At 38.9% G+C, this 23751-nt stretch overlaps 1 protein-coding gene across 3 annotated transcripts in view; it reads right to left on the bottom strand.

Moving 5' to 3' along the window:
- The window catches only part of RB1 (RB transcriptional corepressor 1), an 80584-nt gene that overhangs the window by 3490 nt on the left and 53343 nt on the right, over nucleotides 1–23751 (bottom strand). For 2 of the 3 annotated variants that reach the window (XM_030036336.2, XM_041128646.1), the window contains 8 exons: nucleotides 5287–5405; nucleotides 4702–4847; nucleotides 3846–3991; nucleotides 3169–3273; nucleotides 1946–2059; nucleotides 1689–1855; nucleotides 743–773; nucleotides 259–401 (listed from right to left, as the gene is read on the bottom strand). In XM_030036336.2, coding sequence (XP_029892196.1) covers nucleotides 259–401; nucleotides 743–773; nucleotides 1689–1855; nucleotides 1946–2059; nucleotides 3169–3273; nucleotides 3846–3991; nucleotides 4702–4847; nucleotides 5287–5405 — 971 coding nt within the window. The remainder of the gene's footprint in view (nucleotides 1–258; nucleotides 402–742; nucleotides 774–1688; nucleotides 1856–1945; nucleotides 2060–3168; nucleotides 3274–3845; nucleotides 3992–4701; nucleotides 4848–5286; nucleotides 5406–23751) is intronic. The other variant, XM_041128645.1, reaches the window with a different exon arrangement.

The following is a 23751-nucleotide window of genomic DNA, read 5'->3' as shown; positions in this document are numbered from 1 at the left end:
AATGCTGACTAAAGACAACAGCATGGTTTAGCACTCAGCGGTAACACTGGGATGCTGGGATGTATAGGCACTGAATAAATCCTTGCTTTGGACATCAAAGTGTCTAACTGAGAAGTAGTATGCTACCATCTCTCATTTAATATATTTACTAAAGTTCACAAATTAACAGAAGTTAGGATGTCAGGAAGAAGTTAGGATGGAAGGCCCCAAGAACCAAATATACGTAAGATTACCAAAAAGCCACAAACAATCCCTCACCTTCCATCTGCTTCGTCTTGCCCCTCTATATCAAAGCGCAGCCTCTTCAGTGGCTTAGGAGCAGCGCTTACTTCTGCGCTGCGTTTTAGCTGGCAGTCACTGTTGCACACCATCTGGTTTATTTTTTGAAACTTTTCAGAAGTCTGAAATGACAAGAAAGTAGGGAAAGAACTGTCAACAAATCCTGAAACTACTCAAACTTTCCCGATTATCCACTACAACAATTAGGAGTTCTAAAACTTTGCAGTTTAAGAGCTCTACTTTCTGTCAAAGCAAGAAAATGCAAAACGTTTTAAAAGTGAAGTCTGGATATTTGAAAGGAGTTAACGGGACACCCCTGTAATCTTTGTGCTTACAAATTCCATAAAATACTATGCTGAATTAGAGACACTCCCTGGCCAGTTCTACAGGTGTCAGCAGTCTATCCCATTCCTCCAAAAGTTACATGCATTCAACACCAGACATTAAAAATGTTAAAACTCACCCCAAACGATTCACCAATTGACACCAAAATTCTGCCAAATGAAGAAAAGAAGTGTTTAAGATTAAGTTACAATGACAGAAGCATCCACTAATTCGCACAGCTTAGCACAAGGCATTAACGAAGTCTCTTCCTCTCTCTCTGCATTAACAGTGCAAACCCTGACTACGCTTTACTGTGTTGAGACCGTTCACGTTTCTATTCGGGCCAGTGAATGCTGAATCGCCAAATCAACTGTACCATACAGATCGAAAAGAAACTGTGGCTTGAAAGAATCGGAGGCCCCCACAGGCCGGCCCTTATCCGCAGGAGGATGCTTCAGTGCTGGGTACCCAGATAATCATCCCTTCATCAGTACCTTTAGGTGTTTGCTAATCAAAACCATGCAGGACTTCAACCTAAAATATACAGTAATATTTTAACTTTTGTACACAGTGGGCCAGGTGCAATGGGACTCACTTGATCCTAGTTTGAAAAACCCACTGGAGACTTGCACGTTTGCTGTCATCCTCGTCTGCCATGAACTAGTGACCGACAGTTTGAAAGGTTCTGCTCAGTCAACTAAATACTCTCAACCGTTTTGTTCCAAAAAAGTATTTTCTCTTAAACAAGTGTGCAAAGCTCATCTCTGTTTTTCAGGAGGGTGAACCACAGTCAAAGCCAACAACATTTAAGCAACTAGGTCAGAAAACCCCTCTTAGATGTGACTATTCTAAAAAAAGAAAAAAAAAAAAAGCACCCCAAACTCCTTGAGCACACTGACTCAACTGAAACAGAAAAGCGCTCAAAGATGAATAAAGATTCCAAATACAGGACACAAACTTTTAACTAGAAAAGATAATTACCGCAGACTATTGACAAACTAGACTATGCAGTTTTCTAATTTGCTTCCACTAAAATCCCCCAAATACCTTTAATTTAGTCGAAGAATTGCTTGCCAACAACCTACCTAGACCTTGGAGTCATCTTTGTGGGTGACTGAAACCCGTCGGAGAATTTGTATGGGCTCTTCAAGGGCGAGATGTAGATGTTATTGCCAGCCGGGACACGCCGAGGAGAGTTGGAAAACTGGTAAGGGCTGCGAGGAATGTGTGGGATAGGTGACAGAGTGGGAGGCTATAAAAATAATAAAATCATCATAAGTTCTGTTGTCTATATATTCCTATTCTACTAAATAATTAACACTGAACACAACTAACAGCTTACCCTGTTGGAGGCATACTGCAGAATGTTTGTTTTCAGCTTCTGCATAAACACTAAGTTGTAGAAGACTATAATGGAGTCATATTTTTCTTCCCTGATAAGAACACGTTTGAAAGTCTACATAGGGCAAGAAAATCATAGACAGTTTAAAAACAAACAAACAAAAAAGGATGAGAATTTTACATTTGACAAACTCAAAGCCATTCAAAAAAATCTGTGTTAGATAAGAGTTAAGATGGCATGGGTATTCTATACAAGCCATTGTAACTACTATTTAGAACTGTTCTGAATTGTTGGGGTTTTTTTTTTCCTCAAACATGTATGAGCATCAATAGTGGTACCTACTTAATTAACTGGCACAGCTCCCTAGTGCAAAAGCAGTTCATCAGTACTACAACAACATTTTCCAAATTCAAGCTCCATTTGCTTTCACACATGCAATTCTCAAAAAAAAAAAAAAAAAAAAAAAAAAAAAAAAAAAGCTTTGCTACTGTGCATGCCTTGCAAGGCTACAAAAACCATTACTGACCCAATGTGGATAAAATAGTTCTTTAGGCTTGGAGACAAAAGTCTGGAGTTTAGCCAAGATGCACAAATACACAATGAGAAATTCTGCTACTAAAAGGATGCCTACCGTTCAATTAGCTGTTTGGTGAGGTTTTTTTCCTATTAATTACTGTTTGGTGCAAAAATTTAAGTACAGTAAGGCCCTTAGAAAGAAAGGAACTACTTAATGTTAGAATTAAGCCTGCAACTTTAATACATACACACCTGTTTGATATCTAACCATACATCTCTATTTGATATCTAGCCATGTTTCTACTGAAAGCTTCTATAGACAGTTATCTGCTTCTTTTCCCTTAATGCTCCATGGAAGTCAGGTAACTGTTGAAGGAACTTGGGTTGCTTTTGAAAATGCTGTTAGCTCTAGATCCGAATCTTTCATCTAGTCTCCAAATAGAATCATAAACCATTATTTAGCTTCTTTAAGCAAAAATGTGGAATGAAGTTTGCTTTCTGAGGAGAGTTACCAAGCTATCTGTGAGATGTTTAAAGAGACTTTTAGTATTAGAGACAGTTTTCGCCTCCACAAAATGCAGTTGCAGTGAAGCAGAAAACTTTTGCACATTCAAGTGTAGTTTGGTGGGGGTTTTTGTTTTAGACAAGAGAGAAATAATTAGTTTATAACATTTTTATGGAGGGATAACATTAAAGAATTTCCATACCTCTTGATTTGTGTTGGGAAGCTCCTTGTATGCTGAAACTATTATTTTAAATCTGAGATCTACATTCTTTACTTTGCATATGCCATACATGGAACACATCATGATCTATTAAAGAAACAAGACAAGACAACTGGAAATGCAGAAAATGAATTCAGCTTCTTCATTTCAAGTTAAGAAATCAACTGATGAGCTTTCTATTACTGATTGTGCTCTGTAAACTAGCATGCAACTCAACTTCGTAAGAACTTCCAGAATATAAGTCAACTACTGTTCTCCCCATTTCAGTATGACACTAAACTAATTAGAGCTGATAATATCTTCTCAAACTCATTTCACATGCTGCAGTTTTAGGGTAGAATAACAAAACATTTATCAGCCACACATGTTGTCTTCCCAAAGAAAATCAGTATTTTCTTATGCAAATTATTAGAAAATTCAGTGTGTCCTCATTGCTTTGAATATAGCTGTAAATGGTATTTGAAGATCCCATAGTAAGTAACTGCCAGTACTTAAAAAAACCTGAGATGATCAACTTCACTCTAAATTAATTTCTCCTTTGAATGATCAATAGAGAAATAAGAACTCAAATTACAATTTCTAATGGCTAAAGAATGTATAAGGAACTTTTGTTCTGAAGAGCCTTTTTAAACTTTTAAGAACTTTTTTGTTAACGTTACCTGGTCCAAGTGCCTGTCTCTCATAAGCTCATACTCATTTTGCAGCGTGTGCTGGAAGAGGGTCCAGATCAGGGGTTCCAGGTCAGGATGTTCAGAGAGAAGCCGAAAAAACAGGGTATGTAGTCGAAGATAGGCCAGTAGATACACTTCAGAAACAGAGAAGAAAAATAAACTGAAATTGTAATAATAGGGGTATACAAAATAAAAGGAACGCGATGGAGGATGGACAGCAATTAAACGTTCACCATCTCCCACTACAAAAACTACAAGCCATCAAACGAAGGTAGTAGAAGCCAAGTTCAAAAGAAATGGAAAAGATTCTTCACACAACAGGCATTGGACACACGAAAGTCCGCACCAAACAACGCTGCGCATATATGCCTACGTCGATTCAAGAAGTCTGAACAAGCATTTGGAACATGAATCTACCGAGAGTTACTAAGCACACACGTCGCAAAAGGCTCAGGAAAACCCCCGAGCTGGAGAAAGTCAAAGCTTGGGAGAGCATTCAGGGGAAGCACCATATATGCTTGCCCAGTTCTTAAGCTTCCCATGACATCTATTTATGGTCACTGCTAGAAAAAGGATGCTATGATAGAAGAACCCTCCATCTGAGCCCATATGGCCATTCTTATCATCGGTAGATAAGTTTTCAGTTCGAACTTGCAGTGTGTAGAGTGCATGCATTAACCTGCTGGCACCGTTTTACTGTTTCTTCCAGAGGCAGCTGAGGGTTTCCACGGTGTTTACTACAGGTTCTATTATCATCTTTTAAGAAATGTTGAGCTCCAAAACCCAAAAAGGATAAATAACAAGAGGTAACTTTGCAATTGCAGCACGTACAGAAGCAACAAACCTTTTTTGTAGAACAGAGAGAGGGAGGTAGATTTCTGTGGTTTCTGTGTTTGGGGGGTCACACCTGGCTGAGCATCTGGAGTGGAAGTAGCACTTGGAGAAGGTCCAGATGCTTTCTTCTTAGGAGATCTCACAGGAGAAAGATAGCTGGAGATTCAACGTATATTAAGCACTTAACATCATGGGATAAAGGAACAGTTTTATATGAATAATACTTGCAGGAACTCTTCCCTCTTCCCCCATTAGAAGAAATTAAAGAAATTAATTGCTACTGTAACCTGTTATTCCTGTATCAGGAATTAAAAAATTCCAGTTATTGGTCAAATACCTGATAAAGGGACTTATTTATTCCTAGGCAAGTAAGATAACAGTTTGGAATTACAAGTTTGATAGGGCTTGGAAAAAAATATTTCAGAATTTGGTTTAGCTAAATTTACATGTATAATAAGAAGCAGCAAATCCAACAGTTCATCATAACCTAAGTATCAAGCCTAACAAGTAGGAAAACAGAATACACGTGGATTTAAATATTAAGGGCGATATTAACTTCACATTTTACTAGACCTCAAGCACGCACGTCACTTACAGGTCTGCTGCAGTGTGGTTGTGTTGGAGAGGCACGTTGAGAGTGGAAGTGGGCTCAGGCTGATCGGTTTGGCCTTCTCGTTCTTTTGACTGCTTGATAAGATCGAACAGAGGTGACCCCTAGAAAAATGACAGTAACAATACATTATACTGAGAATAGACAACTACGCTGGATGGATTTTGTTCCTTCTTCCCTAAAAGCAACGCCCAAAATATGATCCTAGATAAAAGATTAACGCTTTGAAATACTTCAGAACAGTCATATTTTGGCCAATAGATTTTAACTCTAACTGACAAGTTTTAACTATTAAATACACCAAACACTTTTTCTGTTTCAATAGCAGTCCGTTAGATATAGGCTAACTGCAGTGCTGAGACATAACTGTATTCTAGAGTCTCTTACTACTTCCTATTAAATAGCCATTCCTGGAAAGAAGAACAAACCATACAAGAAAATACATAAAAGCTCACATTTAAAAAAACCAACCAAACAAACAAAACACAAACCCGTCAGTGACTGAAATTTCCTGTCCTGTCAATCCATTTCTGCTACAACATCCACCCAGTATTTTACATACTATAATATACAAACCACGGTCATAACTCATCTAAGTGCACTGGGGACTACTTCGATCTCTGCAGTGTCATGTTCCAGACCTACCTCTGGCAAGAGTTACAGTCCCTCTGGACACATTAAGTCTCTGCCCTCGCACCCAAAACCAAAACCCACTTTGATTTTAGGTCAATTATCAGTACTTTAGGCAAGGCAGCTGGAATAAGTCTGAACCTACTAAGAGCTTGAGGTAGGAGGCGATGCAGAGAGGATGTAAGCGGAACGGAGAAGGTTCTCGCTGAAGCAACATTAGTACTGCCGCTGACGTTAGTAATAAACAGCAGTCTGGCAGAAACAGAATCTCAGGCTTTTGTGGCTTGCGTGTCATGTACAGAGAAGAATTATGCTGAGACAGCAAGACTGCATGGGAAAATATTTTGGCATCGTATTTATAATTAATTTTGAAAACACAGGGTTGCTGGCTTCTGTTTTTTTATTTTCTTTAAACAGGAGACTCATCCTTGAGCACAATGTTGCCTTCCAACAGTGCAGCATCAGAACTCCCGAAGCAACAGAAGAACATTGGATTAGCAAATATCTGCCTTCTCCAGGGGAAAGCAGTGTCCATAAGACTGAGAATGAAGTGCGCAAAACCAAACATTCAGCATTTTCCTCCAAATGATCCCCCAAAAGACAGCAGTAAAATCAATCAGCTCAACGCTTTGTACATAATGCATCGTCCGATTGTCCAAGGTCTATTTGATCCTACAAATGCATGTTACTAATATTTTAATATGATGGCTCGGATGACAAATCTGTAGCTACTATAACAAACAGGAGCACAGCATGCATGTAAAGCAAGCTGCATCACCTGGCTAAGGCAATAAGAAAAGGCCTAGTAAAACTAGACTAGATTTACTAGAATTAAAACTAGCATTAAGACTTTCCTCATTTAGCCTTATTTCTAAAAAAGAGATCACCTTTCTTCTGAAGTGCATCAACTAAAAAGTCAAAGCAACAAGACAAGAGTGACTTGAGATTTACAGTTTTTCATATTGCGTAATTTTTAAACTATGGTTTTGCCAATACTGGAGCTGTTCCATCCATAACAGAAAATCATCAGTTACTGACTCATAACCACATACTTATTTCTCCATCATTTCTCAACCAGATCAGCTCTTGGGCTGGTTTGCATCATCCTTCCCTGTACTTAGGAGTGAACACATTTCTCACTTGTTTCTTCCAGCGCTGCCCTTGCTAGAAATGCAGAGACATGACCTTCTCCATTTCTCATTCTTCCGGCCACTTGGTCTCTTCCTTTTTATTATTTCCATCAGCATTTCACTATGCCCTGAAGAATCTGAGTTTCTTTCCCAGAGCAATCACTAATTCATTGCTGAAACATCTCTTGATTCCTTGACTAAGAGTGAATCCCGCTTCATTCATTTCACATTTTAGCTATTAATGACTGGGAAAATATTGTTTTCAATGAAGCATCAGTAGGAGGAAAAGGGGTTGATAAAGGGGAATGAGAGGTCAAGAAACAGAAGCAAAAGTTACTATTTTTGAAGTCAGCACTTGAGACCAGCAGTTCCAGGTCCTCTCGCAACCCTGCTCCCGTTTTCAGTACCCAGAGTGTGATTTCATTAGATAAGGCGAGGGGACGCAGCAGCTTGCTACCTGTGGAAGGGATCTGCCTACTTTTGTGTCATTTCCACTCCTCCTCTTCTACCTGCCAGCCTTTACCACCAGTCAACCTCCACACAAGTCAACTGGATGCACTAAACCAGCAGAAAGTTACCAGAAAAAGCAAAACCAGATTTAAGCCAGCTCTGCAGAGAATCACGAGCAGAGCCAGAACAAGCGTTAAGAAAAGACGGGGCAGCAACACCACGGAGGTTGGGAGCAGAGCAGGGAAGAGCAGAAAACGGGGAGCACGAGATGTCCCCCATTTACTGACAACAGCCTGCTCAATCAGCTGATTGGCACGTGAAACTTTACCCTACAAGAATTTATGAAACCTACTGCTGCTTTCCATCAGTTGGATGGACCACAGTTAGCAAGAGGATATTCTTTGTGTAGAAACATCTACTTACCGAGACTGAATAGCAAGACGCAGCGAGTCCAGTACATCTTTTTTGGCTCCCACAAATACTAATTGACACTGAGAAGGTGCTATGCTGACAAGACTGGTGCCTCGCAAAAAAACGAGTATGCCGTAACGCAGAAATACGCAGAGCCGAGTTTTCTCAAATGCGTCTACCCCCCACCCCGCAAAACTGATGGGTTTAATTACAACCTTGCCTCCTGTCTTTATATTTAAACATGAAAAAGACTTCTATTTAGTGAATCTGAAGCACATTCTGCAGCTTGCAGGGAGTTTTCAAGCTTATCAGGGCAAATTCTGTTTGGCTTCGGTCCCACTATTTGGTATTCAACAAACCACCTCTCGCTTGAATGAGCAAAATATACCATTAACCAGACAATTACCAGTCCTCTAAGTAGTAGTCACAAAAGAACTTTAACCCCTGGGTCCAGCTTTATTGAACAGGAATGTTTATCAGTAACTTGTTGCTAAAGCAACATTATTCACACCACCTTTTACAAATTTTATATTGCTTTTTAAAGCTTTTAAGCAGCACTTCAGGTGCACAGGTCACCCCCAATGCATTCCTTTCACATGAAAGGAGTTTTGCAGTTTTTACTTTAATGCTCAGTAAGTGATTAATGTTACTAGATGCAGCCACAGAATAAATTTTACTAATTAAGTGAAACGTGGCTTTTCATTTGAGACCTCCCTGTGATGGCTAGAGGAGCCCCATTTTATTAGTGCAAAAAGGGAGAAAGCAATTAAGGCCTAAAATTTCTCAGGGTCAAATGGCCACTGGCATCAGAATGAAGAATAAGACTGAAATTTTACTCAGTCCCCTCTCACAGTACCGAGGGCTAATTATAACTCTGCAACACTGAACTCCGTGAATTAAGTGGGACTCCGTTAAGTGAGCCTCTGCAGGATACCTCCCTCCATGGCAAGCATCTGCAGTGATTTTTCCGCAATCTAAAACCTCCTTTTATGGACAAAACGGGCAGAATTTCTTGTTGGCTAATCTTTATTTGGCTATGGTGAAACTACAGGACACACAGGTGCTTCCCAGCTTCCTGATCTTTTCATCAGCTCTGTCCCAACAATGTTTAACTGGACTTTGGGTTTCATGAAAAGATTAAACAAAAGACCTGAATCTTTAAATACGGAGAACAGCTACCCCGGGGTTTGGGTGTAGTCCACTGACTACAGAGGAAGTCCCTGAGCAGCTTTACTCTCAGCAGTGCTAATTAGCAGTTTGCAGTATTTTAAAAACTGCTTTTGTCTTTGTTTTCTACTGCTTTGTGTTTTTATGCTTCATCATAATTTCCTAATCGATTTTCAGGTCTTAGTTATTTGTCCACAATAAATTCAATGCGGTGTTTATCACTAAACTCAGTGTATATCTTAATGCCAAGCTCCCTTGGGTTTTTTGCTTTGGTTTGGGTTGGGTTTTTTTATAATCAACACCACCTAAATTATTGAATCAGTCAATACAATACAGAACATTAGGAAATGTTCTTCTTCATAATATGCTAAACGGTGGCTGTGATTTCGCAAGGCAAAACAAAGCCCATTTAGGATCGACAGCTCTGGAATGGAAGCGCAAGGACTGGACCGGCGTGAGCTATTTCCACTCCTCTTTCCCATGACAGAATTGCACATCCAAATAGTTGACTTTTGCTTACAATTGTCTTTTCAGAAGCTTCACACGAAAATTAGTATTCAGATTTCTGAAATAATTTAGGCCTGCTGAAAAAAAATATACTTCACAGACTAAATTTAAATAGTATTTACCATGAAAAAGCAGTAAGATTAAGGACTGTGTTTTAATTTCAAACATTAGTTCTATTATACAAATTATGATCCTATTAGGGCTTGTTCTTACAAAGTTATAAAGAAAAACATTAACAACTGCAGTGTTAACGGTTTAATTCGTATAAGAATACTGTCAGATCTACTTTTAACTCCTTAGAGCAAATGTATGTTTAATACAAGTCCTATTCCTACCTTACTGTCATCAAGCTTTGTGAAGTTCTCCTTTTATCTAAATGCGTAGTATGCAGAGGAACGAAAAAAGCAGAAAAGCAGCAGTGACTGTTAATTAGTTCTGGTCATTTAGGAGCGGTATTTTGACAGGTTTTTCCTCCTCACAGATGCTTAGAAAGTCATCAGCTATGGAGGAAGTGACAAGCACATACTGATACACATACAAATCATGAAAACTCGGATTATTTGAAGTCCTTGACACAAAGCACGTGAGCAGCTGACCTGAAAGTGGGTGTCCCAGCCTCAAGCCTGTTAGGAGTTTTCATGTTCAGTGCCCTCATATTCCAGTTTCTTATAAAATAGCTATTGCACCAAAAAAAAGAGTTAACTGTTCTCTGCTCTGGCACGTAGGACCCATTGTGGAAATGTGGAACCAATTTAGGCAGTGTATATACATACATATTAATGTATATATAAACATGTTAATACATATACATACATATTAATATGAAATCAAGCATCACTAATGGGAGAAACAGAGATTTCCTATCAAAAGTTACTTGAAGGCCTAGTAAAAAAGGAGTTCATATCCCTTCAGTCAGAGAAAGAAAGCCAGGTCACCACAGCATGGATATGCATTTTAAACTTGTGTTGCTCTAAATAATGCTGCAAATACATTCTCTTTGTAGTTTTGCAATAATCCAGTCTTCCTCAAAAGCCTCTGGAGAGACCTGGCAGATCTTGGTAGAATTCAGAAATTATTTTGGAACAATCAATACCACAATTTTCAACCCCCCCGCTCCCAAAATTGCTCTTCACCAAATGGTTTTATATTAACCAATTATCTATGTTTTACAGGGTCTCTTGGCAAAAGTCCATGTGGCCACCTCACTGCAGGATACAAGCAGCATCATCAAAATGTGCTTCCTAGCAATGGAGAAGGATGCATGTAAAAACAGCCATCAAACTTCTGAGAGGCCCACCACACACGTGTCTTCCCCAGAAATTATGGAAAGGTGTGGGGACAGGTGGGAAAAAAAAAAACCCAAACCAAACCTCAAGCAGCACATCACAGCAAGACAAAGAGTTGGCAGGCACAGTGAGATATTTGGGGTGATAGCTGGTTTTAAAAACAGCAGCAGCAAAGTCAAGCTAAATTAAAAAGTGAAACAAATTTAAAGACGACCTAGGGATTCCAGCAACTTCCATTTTTTTTCTGCAGTTTTTAAATTTTAACCATAAAGATTATAGACCTTCTGTGTTAAGACAGTGACTAATACTATTGGTATGTTCAAAAATATGACACAGACTGATGATAACGCTCTGCAAATAGGGCAACTACTGACACAGCTATTGCTTTGTAGCTCTGCAAACCAATCCCCAGTTGAATGTTGAAGAGAAAAAACGAACCACGGTCATCAGGACTGCTCCTATTTGCCACGCCTGTGAGACTAACTTTTTCAAAATCACCTTGAAAGGAGTTCTGGAAGACAGTCTACAAGCAGAACTACATTTTTATTCAACTATTTTGTTTAAACTACTCAGGATGACCCTGGGAAGACTGCTACTACGCAGCGTGCGGTAGGCTCTTGCACCACTTCCTTCAGCAGTTTTTCTGCTCAAGACTCGCAAAACTCGCAGTGCTTCTTATAAAGAAAAAGGAAGGCTCTCTGAGTAACTAAGGAGTTACTATTCAGCACGTTAAAGCCTTAACTACACAAATACTCTAAGCCGGTACAAGCCAGTAGTCCGCCCAAACTCCTCCATCTACCTGCGGCCACCCTCCTGCCCACCGTCCCCAGTCCGCCGTCCGTCACCAGAGCTGGAGTTCCGCTGCAGGGAACCGAGGTTTTGCTGTTGTTTTTGTTTATCGTTGTTTTACGTAAGCACGTGTGGCAAGGGGAGGCCTTAAGCTGTACATTCAGAGCAGCTCCCCTACCCGGAGCACCCCAGGGCAACGCGAGCGTTTGCGTTTTGTCAAGCGAAGCGACCGAAACGAGCAGCCGGAGGATGACGTGAGGCACCGACTTTCGCAGAGAAAGGGAAGTCGAGCCTCACGAATCCCCAGGTTTCTCCTCGAAAGCCGTCAACGCGTCTTTGATCCTGCAGAAGATCTCCCGATCTGCAGACGAGGGGCTCCGACAGGCTCCTTCAGGTAAGGCTCCATCAAGAAAGCGCTGCCAGAGGGGGCACGTGGGAACGCAGTCACCGGCTGAACGACAGATACCGAAAGTATGAATAAATGGTCAATTTTCACAGTGGAGAGAGGTTATCAGTGAAGTCTCATGCTCCCTGCTGGGACTGCTGCTGTCTAACGTTGACAAATGACAGGGAAACGTGGTCACAAAATTATTCAGTTTCAGGAAAAATAAACTCGCTGCAGAAAGATCTCGTGACTTTCAATGAGTGGGCAATAAAATAGCTGCAATAGTCAAGGATGATAAAAGCAAAAATAATGAACAGGGGAAAATGACCTTAACTTTGCATTTTTAAAAAGGGCTTTAATGTTACTGTTATTTAAAACAAACAAACAAACAAATTTAGAATTAGTAGAGTAATTCTGAAAACACCAACCCAACACTCCAAAGTCAAAGTTTAAAGAATTATTGGCAAAATAATAAAACAGAGTTATCATTAAGCCAGTAGAGTAGCCCATGGATTATCAGTCACCAAACTAAATTATCAGGCAATAGGACTGAAGGCCAAACCCAACTACTTTATCGTACAGCCCGAGTGTTTGGCTGTGGAAGTAACCGCTACAAAATGTGAATGTGGAAAAATCCACGTTGCTTCAAAAGACAGCTGCACACGTAGGTCCACAAAGCACTACAGAATACAATAATCCTTACTATGTTTTTTTTGCTGAACATTATCCAAGGAAATAGCATTGTAGGTTTGTCCTCCACATTTTTTTTTCCCCCAAAGCGATTGCTACGAGCCTCTTCCAGATGGATCTGCAGTCTGCAGTGGCAGTGGTACTACAGAAACATTCTATGTCTGAAGTAATTAGCACATTTATTACCTAGCTCCCCAGTGTAACCAGGCTTCAATATGACTAATTCTTGGACAAACCTTACCTCTCAAGACTTTTAGGCGAAAGCCAAAAGGCCTCAAAGACAAACTGAACTGATACCAGTTTTTCCTCCCTCTCTGCGCAAGAAATCGTATACAATACATAAACTAAAACCCACTTGAGGTGAATCATTTGACTGTCGGAAATGATAACATATCAGTCAGCAACCAAAAATCTTGAGGTTGAGAATTATATCAACAACTTTAAACTGTGAGAACACTACAGAGTGTGAAGACTTTTTCAGCACAGGAAAGGGATAAAAGATGCTTTAAAGGACCATTACATTAACTGACATCGCACGGTGTTAAGAACAACATTTCTACAGTTATTTCCATATATGTAAAATTATTACACTCAGGAGCAAAACAGCACTCTTTCTTCTGAAGAACTTTTGGGTCACAAAATGCCTATCTCAGTAAGGAGAATTTATTTGTGTAATTACTATTGTAATAATCAAACAGATTCTTACAGTACCACATCATGCTTTCTAGCGGTTTCATTTCTAATTAACTTACACAGTTCTGGTTCCCAGAACAACAATTAAGAGCAGTTCCAGGAATTACTTTTCCAAGTACAAGTGGAGACATGACAGTGAAGTGCCTCTGAGATTTTTGGTTAAAGCCAGTAATTGAGTTTCAAGTCTTGTGTTCTTTCCAGTTTCTCGTTAGCTGGACAAATTCAGGTGCAATGTACCACCAACAATTCTCTTAATCCCGCTGAAAGCGGTTAAGTGTGCCGGGAAACTTTGTAGACAGCAGTTTTTGAAAGAGCAGGACAGTATCCTTTACCAACAAAACCAAGTAGTCAACAAATTACGAATTGAACAAAAAAGGATACAAGGGGTAATCTGTAGAGGATGTGGATGAGCTGCATGTACAGAAAAAACAATTCTCTAGAAAAAGTAATATTAGCTAGGGGATGGTACATGTCCTGAAACCATTATGAGCAGACTGCTCTATGATATTTAAAAGCAAAAAGGACTCTAAGTATCTTGCAATGTGCTTTATATAATCTAAAAGAAATAGGACAAAGAAATTGGAGTTCCAAAAACAATATGCCATGTTTCATAACAAAATATGGCAACACGAGCATGAAAACTGTTTTACGCAATGGATTTAACAACCACTTTTAGAAAATATTTTGGTCTGAAGAAAATTACACATGACAAAGAAGAAAGAAAAACCTAAAGTTGCAACAAAACTATCAGTTTAAGAACATTATGGGCACAAACCAATCCCTTAAGAAGAGTTTTGATCTTATTTTGAGCCCATACTTCTGTGATTACCATAACAGAATATCTCAAGCTCAGTAACCTCGGTCTATACCTAGTATTTGCTCAAGGCAGACAAAACCTGGCAGTCGTTGTGTTGTGCTAAGCTTTCAAAGCAGAAGCATATGCAGAGCTGCTGAGCGCTCAGTTGATAGAATTTAACAAGATGTCTCCAATTAAACATTTCTGCCTTACAAGCAGTTATTTAACAATCAGACAAAATACAGTACAATAGAGGTAAGGAGTAGTGCACTGGAAATCAGTTTAACAAGAGAAGATTAAAAAAAGGCTTGGGCTATTGTTTAGTCTTCATTAAAAGTACATTCTTCCCAATCTGAAAATAAATAATTGAATTTTGACAGTGTGATACAGAACCCCTCAAGTATAAGAATCCCTCAAAACACCCCAAACTTCTCAATAACTTGTCTGAACAGATCTGAAACAAAAACTTGGAAGACGCTGGTATCTATATTTTTTGACGTTACACCCTTTTCACACTTACTTTTTAGTAATTTTACTAATCTAGTAATTTAACATTTACTAAGTGTTTTTCCTACTGTTTTCTCTCAAAGTTTTGCAGCTAGTTCTGAGGCAGTTATTACAGTGCTTTCTGCTAAAAAAAGTGCTGATCTTATCACCCTGGCTTTTTTCTGGTTATCACTTCACTCTCCCCCACTCCTCTTGAGGGCAATTTCACTGATCTACAGCATTAGTTGGCTTCCTTCGCTATAAACTGTAAATTCATATAACCATACCAGAAACAATTCTAAAATTAATACGTCAGCATTAGCTTTTCATAGATCTGAGACGGAAAAAATATAACTGATATTGTCAAACACAGGAGTATCCCTTAGTAAATGATGGGAGTCAGAAGTATCTTATGCTAAAACATGTGGAGTACCCATGGAGTTACTCTAGGATCTTTAAAAAAGACTAAGAAAACCTTAATACAATGCAATATATCTGCTTTTCTTCTTTTCTAACACCAAAAGATGTAGTTGAGCTAGTAAAAAAGGGCAAAAACACTAAAAAGGGGCAAAAAAATCTAAACAATTTATGTACGATCTAAGTGACTGTGTCTATGTGGTAAACTATAGCTACAGCTGTGGTCACTTGGACCTCAGCAACATCTACAAGAAGCTCGAGCTAACATTTCCCCAAATTAGGCCAGTATTATTTTTCAGAAAATAATGTAAGACATTATATTCAGTGCCTGTTCTCATGGCCACGCACAAAAATCTTTTTTGAAGACTGATCAGTGAAGGCTAGCTTAGGCTCTGGAAAAACATGCTGGAAGGCAGAACACTTCCCCCTTAGATATTTAGAGCAAAATGATGCAGGAAATTACTCATTTATAGTGCTTTAAAACACTTTGTTTCCAGTTTACACTATAAGGTCAAGCCTAAATGCTCTTCTATGTAAATACAACAGCCTAATATACAACGTTTGATTACCGGATGTCACAGAGGACAATTGCTGATCCCTACTTCATATAAAATGAGCTCTTTTCATTCACCTCGCCTGTTTGGGGGATAGGAGAAAGAATGGATGGAAATAATGGCACGCTGTCATTCTGAATTATTTGACTAACGAATAACAGATATGTAGAGAGTTGCAATATAGCCAGGTGACTGCACCATAAAATTTTTGTTGTCAACTCAACCTTCTCATTTTTAGCTTCCTTCCTTGTTAAAAATTGGACCGAGCCTTTTTTTTTTTTCCTTAGCTGTCTGAATTACATAAACTACCAGAGTAGAGCACACACATAAGTGACTCAGAGAAAACATGGTTTTGGACAAAAATGCCCGAGTGCTGAAGTACAAAAAAAGCAAGTTAGGTCTTGCTGACGCCCAGGGAAACGACACAAATTTGTGTTTAAAACTCAGAGCGCTTCTATTTGGATGACTTCACCAGGACCTAGGAAAGCAACGTTAATCATCTTCAAGTTTTAAAATCAACAGTTATAAAAAGACGAAGATCATGGTTCGTTTTTTTTTTTTCTGGAATACCACATCCCAGATCCCTCACTTCACTTTTGAGTAGCATCGATGCAAAAACCTCTCTCCCTCCCTATGGGAAGGTCTTGCGCTACACCCACACCAAGGACCCGTACTCAGCATCCCACCTTCAGCCCCTTTGCCCACCCAATTCTGGAACCTGAAGCCAGAACTGGGTTTGGAGGCTCCTTGCAAGACCCATGAGGGCAACCAGGTACCTCAGGAGAAGGACCTAACCAAAGCCGTGCGGGTCTTGGGTCTTCATCAAGATAATGAGGAAGCCAACCCTCCTTTTCAAATGACAAAAATTAAAAAAGTAACATATCCTAAAAGAATGTCAAAATTTTGAGAACACTTTGGATGCTTTTTTTTTTTTTTTTGTGCTCAGATACTCCTGAGTATAGGGAGCAGATGCGTTTATGAAAATCAAGATATTTGCATGGCCTCTGCTGTCTCCTTCCTCTGTGCAACACTTGCTCTTTGACCACTTATCTTCCGGTTGTATTTCTATGGGCATATAACTAAAGACTGCAACGTGTACAGAAAAAAATGGAAATTACTCTCCCTGAAGCAATAAATCAGTGACATTAGGCAATACATGAAGAGCACCTATCAACAAAGCAGTAAAACTGACTTAGCTGACAAGGTACATTAAATTACCAAGTGATCAAAACTTATGTTTCCTTTGATCTCATTAGATTACAAATATCCTGCCATTTCCACACAAAAACCGTGAAATCCTTCAGTAACAAAGTGCTTTTCTATTCAAGCTCTCTGAATTTTTATTGTGAGAAACTCTTAGTCACTTGTAAACAGAGCAAAACCAAAGTTTCAATGTTTCTGATGAAAGCACTATGTTTTACATCCTATTTTGAGAAAATTGAAGTCTTTTGCTCCTAGCTTTACTTCCTGAAATTTAAGGAAAACTAAATTAGCTTCTGAAAAAATGTCGTCTTTTTTTTTCTTTTTAAATTCACTTGGCCTTTTTGGAAGAAATTTCACTGAAACATACTCCCACAGAAATCTTACAGTTTGCCAATATGTTTTCCAACAAAAAGCATTTCAAACTCTTTCCGCTAGTACTACGAACAGGTTGTGGTATCTCTTTGAGGAATGGCGAAACAGAAGCTCACTGATCAGTGCTTTAAAAGGCATCATACTAATTTTGAAACTTGATCATACCGCGAACTACCATCGTGCATGATTTAACTGAAATATTTGAACCCTGTTTTACTGAAGTTGCATACAACCATTTCGAACTTGGTACTGTTTACTTTCTGTGGCTCAAGCAAATGCGGGAAGGTTGGGATGACTTGGAAGCTTTCCTCTCCCTCTAAGGAATTTTAAACCGCCAGGCTTTTAGAAGCCCCCCAAAATGTTTCCCTTTAGCTCTCAAACTCCAGAGGGTGTAAAGGTCGCACATTACGTAAAGAATGATGCAATCTGAAGGCTGTTGAATTTTACAGCTTCTCCTATTATTTGCACTAGAAAAACAAACCCGAACTGCAGCTTAGCCATTTCTGCTAAACCTACCTTTCACATACTTTCTACTTTGATCATTTCCTGCTGCCAGCACACGGTGCAATACCGACGCTTAGCACGGTCGAGCGGTATGGACGTGGAGTAAATCCTACCTCTCGCAGGCGTGAAGACTTCGGCCACACCTACGGCCTTGAGCACAGCTATGGCAAAAGCAACTAAAAAGCGCATTTTGATTGACAGGTCTGTGCAAGAAGAACAGTGCGGATGCACAGCACGGTCAGACGGATTACATAAACAGTTTCCATTCCCAGTTACACAGATCTCCAAACAACTTCCTCCACCCACCAGAAACTGAAAATAATTTTTAAGAAAGGCTGGGGGATAGAAACAAAGTATTCACTTTAGGAAAAAATTTAAAAAAAAAAAATCCATTTTATCAACTCTGCTATAGAGGTGAGCTCTGAAAGGATTATCTTAAAAGAAGTAAAATCCCTATGAAATTAAAAAGTCATAGCTACTATAGAATTCTGTTGTATTTTAATAAGGAAAACCTGCCTGCCTCTGAAAATTTAGAGAATAAAAAGAAGACTTAAAAAAACACAAATTGAGTTGACCTTGACATTTCAACACATTGCTTCTGGTAAGGAAACAGCCCATTTTCACACTGACTTAGGAATATACATTTCAGTTGTTCTGTGCATCTATACATTCCAGTGTTTTGCTATCTCAGGGGAAGACAGACAAAGAACACATGGAAATAGCTGTCAAATTAAAAGGAGTTACTTTGGGATGCAATTTTACTCTGCTGGCTTCACTTTCACTGTAGAGAAAATGCCCATTTCTGCTTTTGCTTAGTGTGGTATCTGTTATGGGCAGCTCCACTGACTTCACCACAAATATACTGATGTAAAACTCACATAGAAACCAAAGCAAATATGTAAAGTACTATAGTCCAACGTGCGCTCACAAGTACAGCAAAACAGCAGACAGAAGCCTTACACAGAAACATCCCTGTTTAAGAAAAGCTCATACAAGGCACCACAACTCAGATGCAACAAACCATCAGAGGAGTTCTGCTATGTAGACTTCTCTATTTTTTTTTAATTTTTTTTTTAACTTAAGTATCTAAGAAGTTCCTCATTTGTCATTCAGTGGGCATTTTCTATAGCTATTGTGAAGCATATGCTTAAGCCATAGCAAAACCAAAACAGGTTTTACCATTCACTTCCAATGAAATAAGAGGCTGCAAATTAAGGCATTTCTGAAGTTAGATGCACAAGTGACAATCTCAAAGAACCCGAATTTATCTCTCTGCTACCTGACTCTCTATTCTGTCTAACTGCAGGTGACATGAGGTACCTGTAGCATATTTGTCTGCGATTTTCTAATTCTCTAGATTGTTTGACATGAGTCTTTAGACTGTAACATGACAAGGAAAATGGAAACCAATACCAATACTGAAGACAGTTGGCTCAAAGCATCCACCACCCTGAGGTCAGTAAGAAAACTTACAGCATCTTCAAGGGAATCCGGATCGAATATTTGCCTTACAAAGCTGTCGCCCTTTATCACCCCTATTCATCTCAAATAGGAAAGCATGACTATGCACAGTGAGTCTGTATTGCTGCTCATTTTTATCCTCCTCTGTGGAAAAACTAATCAGGCATACGTGGCTCTTTTTTGTTATAAATATCACTGTTTCAAACCATTTACATGAAAATAAATTACAGGGTAGTAGACGAGAACCACAGATCTCGCTCTTGAGCTTAGCAGAGGCTTTTAAACCTCATATAGCCAACACTAAGTTAAAGTCTGGCCAGGAGTCAAAACAATAAAATTTGAAAGCCTCAAAGGCGAACATTCTGCCACAGCACTTACAGCACAGTTTCACAACTGGCTTAAATCAGTTTAAGTGCGCTGGTGCTCCTTGAAGTTCCACACCTGCGCTTTCTGCTTCGTCCCTTGCTTTAGCATTAGCACAGGTACAACTGTGGAAATGATGTGTTTGTTAGGATTAGTTTTAAACCAAATAGTTCTCCTCATTCAGCTGAGTGCGTATATACACACAGCACAAGGGAAGAAGCAGAGGGAGGCCTGAAGGGACGGCAGTAGGGTTACTTCGAGCAACAGCCTGCATTTAAACTGTTTAAGTCAATCATATAAACCATATCAGAACCCAGTGAATTCAAGAAGTACAGAGAGAGTTAAGGTAGTATTTGTAAGCAGAAGTAGGACCTCCGTGGCCTTTCCGAAATAACGGGTACCTAATCTGCTCACTCTTATCTCATGCCCCCATGTCAACCAACGTTTTCTTTTTTTCTTTCAGAGACGACGTAACTGATAACTACGGAAACTTAGAGCTGAGGACTTTCAATACTACTGCTTCTACCTCACATTTGAAGGACTTGCATAGCCAAAAGTTCACTTTTTCCATCTATACCACTGAACCACTAAACTACCACAAGACGGCAGCTGAGAAAGTTCGACAAAGCCCCGAAACGCGAGTAAGGGGGGTGCAGGACAGAAGCATGTCCTACATCCCTCCTCCAAAGTTTTGACGTTTCCTTTCTTACCTTCTAGGTATTAGCTGATAGCCACATTGAAAATAAAACTGCTAAATGTGGTCAACAATGTAATAAAAAAAGTTCATAAAGTACTGAATTTATTTCATAAAACTTCAGGATATGGTCTGGAAGGAAAGAGCAGTTGGGGGGGCGGGGGGGGAAGTCAGCTGAAGTACTTGTAATTGCTGTTTCCCAGTGCTAATGATATGCTAAATAATCATTTAAGTAATCTTATGATGCAGAATTTAAAGAGGCTATTTGCTGACTTACACATTTAGAAAGTAATAGTTCTTCTCATTAATCAAGTCCAAGTTCTGCTTTTTGGCAGTAGTTCTCCCCTGACAAGCATTTTCATGTCAGTATTTATCTATACTAATTAGCTTACCAGCTTGAACAACTCTTATGAAACTTTATTTTTCCTGAACTTCTTACATTCCAGTTTTGTGAAGGAATGCAAATTAATACCATAGTTGGTTTGGTTTTTTTTAAACTATAAAATAAATCTTATTGAATGACTATGGTAAATTCTTTCAATAACTTAATTATGTTACCCTTCATAAAAAAGAGAATAGGAATGTGACTGCAGGCTTTGTGCTGTCTCTGACATGTAGAGGTTAAAATCCTCTCGTACAAAGTCAGAGGCCTCCATTCAGCCAAAACTGCAAGAGGCTGCAAGCACTTGATGTGGTGGTTGCAAGTAATTTGGCATGAATATGAAATACATCCTCAAGAACTACATGGATAAACGCCAGTAATTCTGACATGGAACCAGTCTACCTCAATCCTGGCCAGAGAATACACATTGGGCAAAAACTTAAACTAAAGATCTGAAAAATACAAGTAACTGCCTTAGAACTAAACAAATTAGAAATGTCTTTCTGCAAGTTCTGTCCTCCTGACCCATTTCATCCTGTCTGTTTGGAATAGCTTCGAAAATAATTCATGAAGCTTCTTTGATTTCCTTCCTATCATTTCTAGTACTTGCTTACTATAGCAGCTGATTTTTTTATTTTTTTTTCATAAAACAGTCATGTTTTGCACTTGCAAAGTGTTTTGAATTTTTAGTCATGGAACATTGGGCAAACTTCTGCCAACTACAATTAAACATTGAATTTCTAATCCTATGATTTAGAAAGTATAAGCTTGAGTAGAGCCAGAATTTGCCATAGTGTTAGGGAAAGCCATTTAACTTATTTCCTGCATATAAGGTGGAGAGAAATTTCAAATACTGACATTATTTCAATCAGTTTGCAGAGTGATTCAATAAACACATATTTTTTTTAAAGTTCAAAAAAAAGTAAATGAAAGTTCAGGAACTCAGGTATTTTGTTCTCATTAAGGCATCTCTCTTCCTATCTGACATTTTAGAAATTCCTTTCATCCTATTCCTATCCATTGAAAATCATGTTGCTAAGATTGTTTACTAATCCTTTTCCCATTTTCCTTCCCTCTGAACAATGTCAATGTCCATTTTCCAAGCTTTTCATCTTTATGATCCTTTACTTTGCTTTTTAGCCCATCCCTTTTAAACCACCCAATCCACAGATTAAAGCTCCAAAAGATTTCACGTTATCTAACCTCTACTAGCCTACTGTAAGATCAACTAGACTTCCTTACACGTCATAATCATCTGATGTCAACATGCACTTCTAATGCACGATGCCATGATGCCTCTTCTCCAGGGAATACACTGCAGTATGCATAAAGTTTTCTTGAATTAATCTATAAAGTGCAACTCCGAACATCACCTCAGGATATACCTGGATACCTGTTACAAACTGCCAGCTCTCCATGTCACTGTCCCTAACGAACGCCTGTACAACGCCTACTACATATGCTATAGGCCCTCTGAGAAATACTGTACTACACAGCAGCAGAACCTTTTTCGATCGTCTTTCAAGAGTTTCCTATCTCGCCAAGTGGGCTCATTAAATTACTCCAAAGATGCAATGGAAATGGTGATTTTGTTCTTCGTGCAAAGTAATTTCTCCCTCAAAGTGAGACTATATAAAGGGTCAGAGGCTTAAATCAGCAACCCCTAACACACACACACACACTGTTCATAACTACAGAAAATGCAAAATTTAAAGTTGAGGCTGCGGGGAGGGCTAAGTAGGTGTGGCATTTCTTACCTGCTCTTCCTGCATATATTAGAGGGAGGTGGGGGCCACCATTTTAAATGTAGCAGATAACAAAGGGACACGTTGATAATATCTTATCCAATTATTGCTTGCTCTGAGTATCTTTATAATTGCTTTCTCAGAAAAATTTACTTTGCACATGAAAACATTTGAGAACATAAGCAAAAACTGCTGCTGGTACTTGCCGTGAGTTACACAAAAAGTGCAACTCAGGAACCTTCATGGAAGTATTTTAGACCCATCTGTTAGTGGCCTAAAACACTGCTGTAACTGCTCATGTGTATTTACAATGCAAACAACCAATCTGCATAGTCCATGACACCATTTACATAATCCCAGGTAAACCTAATGTGTTCATTAGCATTAACTGGACCTTTGAGATAACAAAGCTCCTTTTACCGTTAGACACTGCACATTTCTCTTAGTGCTATCACAAAAATTACTTTCAAACTTGCAGTACTTTAAAAAATTAATCCCATATTTTCAATCTCTGTCTCAACTATTGTGGTCAACAAACCAAATATTGCCAAGAACAGGCTCTAAAATGTAAGCAGAGGGGAACATACGTTTTTTGAAATGAAATATTCTAAAACTACCTTCAGAACTTGTATGACAAACTCCAGAACATAATTCTGCACTTTTCTCCACCACTGCACATGGGAAACTTTCCCCAAAACCCTGCCCCAAAAACCTTTTACGCAAAATCAAAATGAAACAAGAAAAAGAATGTCGTCTTTAGAAAGCCTCAAGCAGACTTGTAAGTATTCTGAAGGATTATATTACGCCAAGGGATACTGCGACAACTGAACAGAGCCCCAACAGCAGCACTTTAGAGGCAAAATTTCACTTCAAAGGAGAGGGTTCCAGCTAGGAAAGCAAAAGAATATACTTATTTGCCTCTTAGTTGCTTAAAAATTATTAATCAACACATGTTGGTTTTCCTTCCTGCCTGTATCAGCTTTTACGTAGCACTCCTTAAGTAAAAACATGTTCTCTGTAGTCCACTTCTCTTGGTAACACTAGGTATATAAAGGACAGTATAGGAAACAGCAAGGAAGGAACTTCACATAACTAATTGAAGTGGTTCAAAGAAACTGCTTACCCACACAGGGTCATACAACAAACACTGCAAAGAAGTGTTTCAGAACTAGAATTTGACTAAAACTGGCACTTCTTAAAGTATGGTTGTCATACTCACTGCACATTTTTAAGAACAAAGAACTAAAGCAATCTGTTGTTCTCACATTATTTAGAGAGACTGCAACAATAAAATACCTTTGCTATACATATATTTGGGTTTAAAAAGCCCTCTTC

Source organism: Aquila chrysaetos, chromosome 14 (assembly GCF_900496995.4).
Source record: "Aquila chrysaetos chrysaetos chromosome 14, bAquChr1.4, whole genome shotgun sequence".
Classification (NCBI taxonomy): Eukaryota; Metazoa; Chordata; class Aves; order Accipitriformes; family Accipitridae; genus Aquila; species Aquila chrysaetos.
The sequence above is the reverse complement of the archived record's forward strand: the minus strand, read 5'-3'. Positions and strand labels throughout refer to the sequence as shown.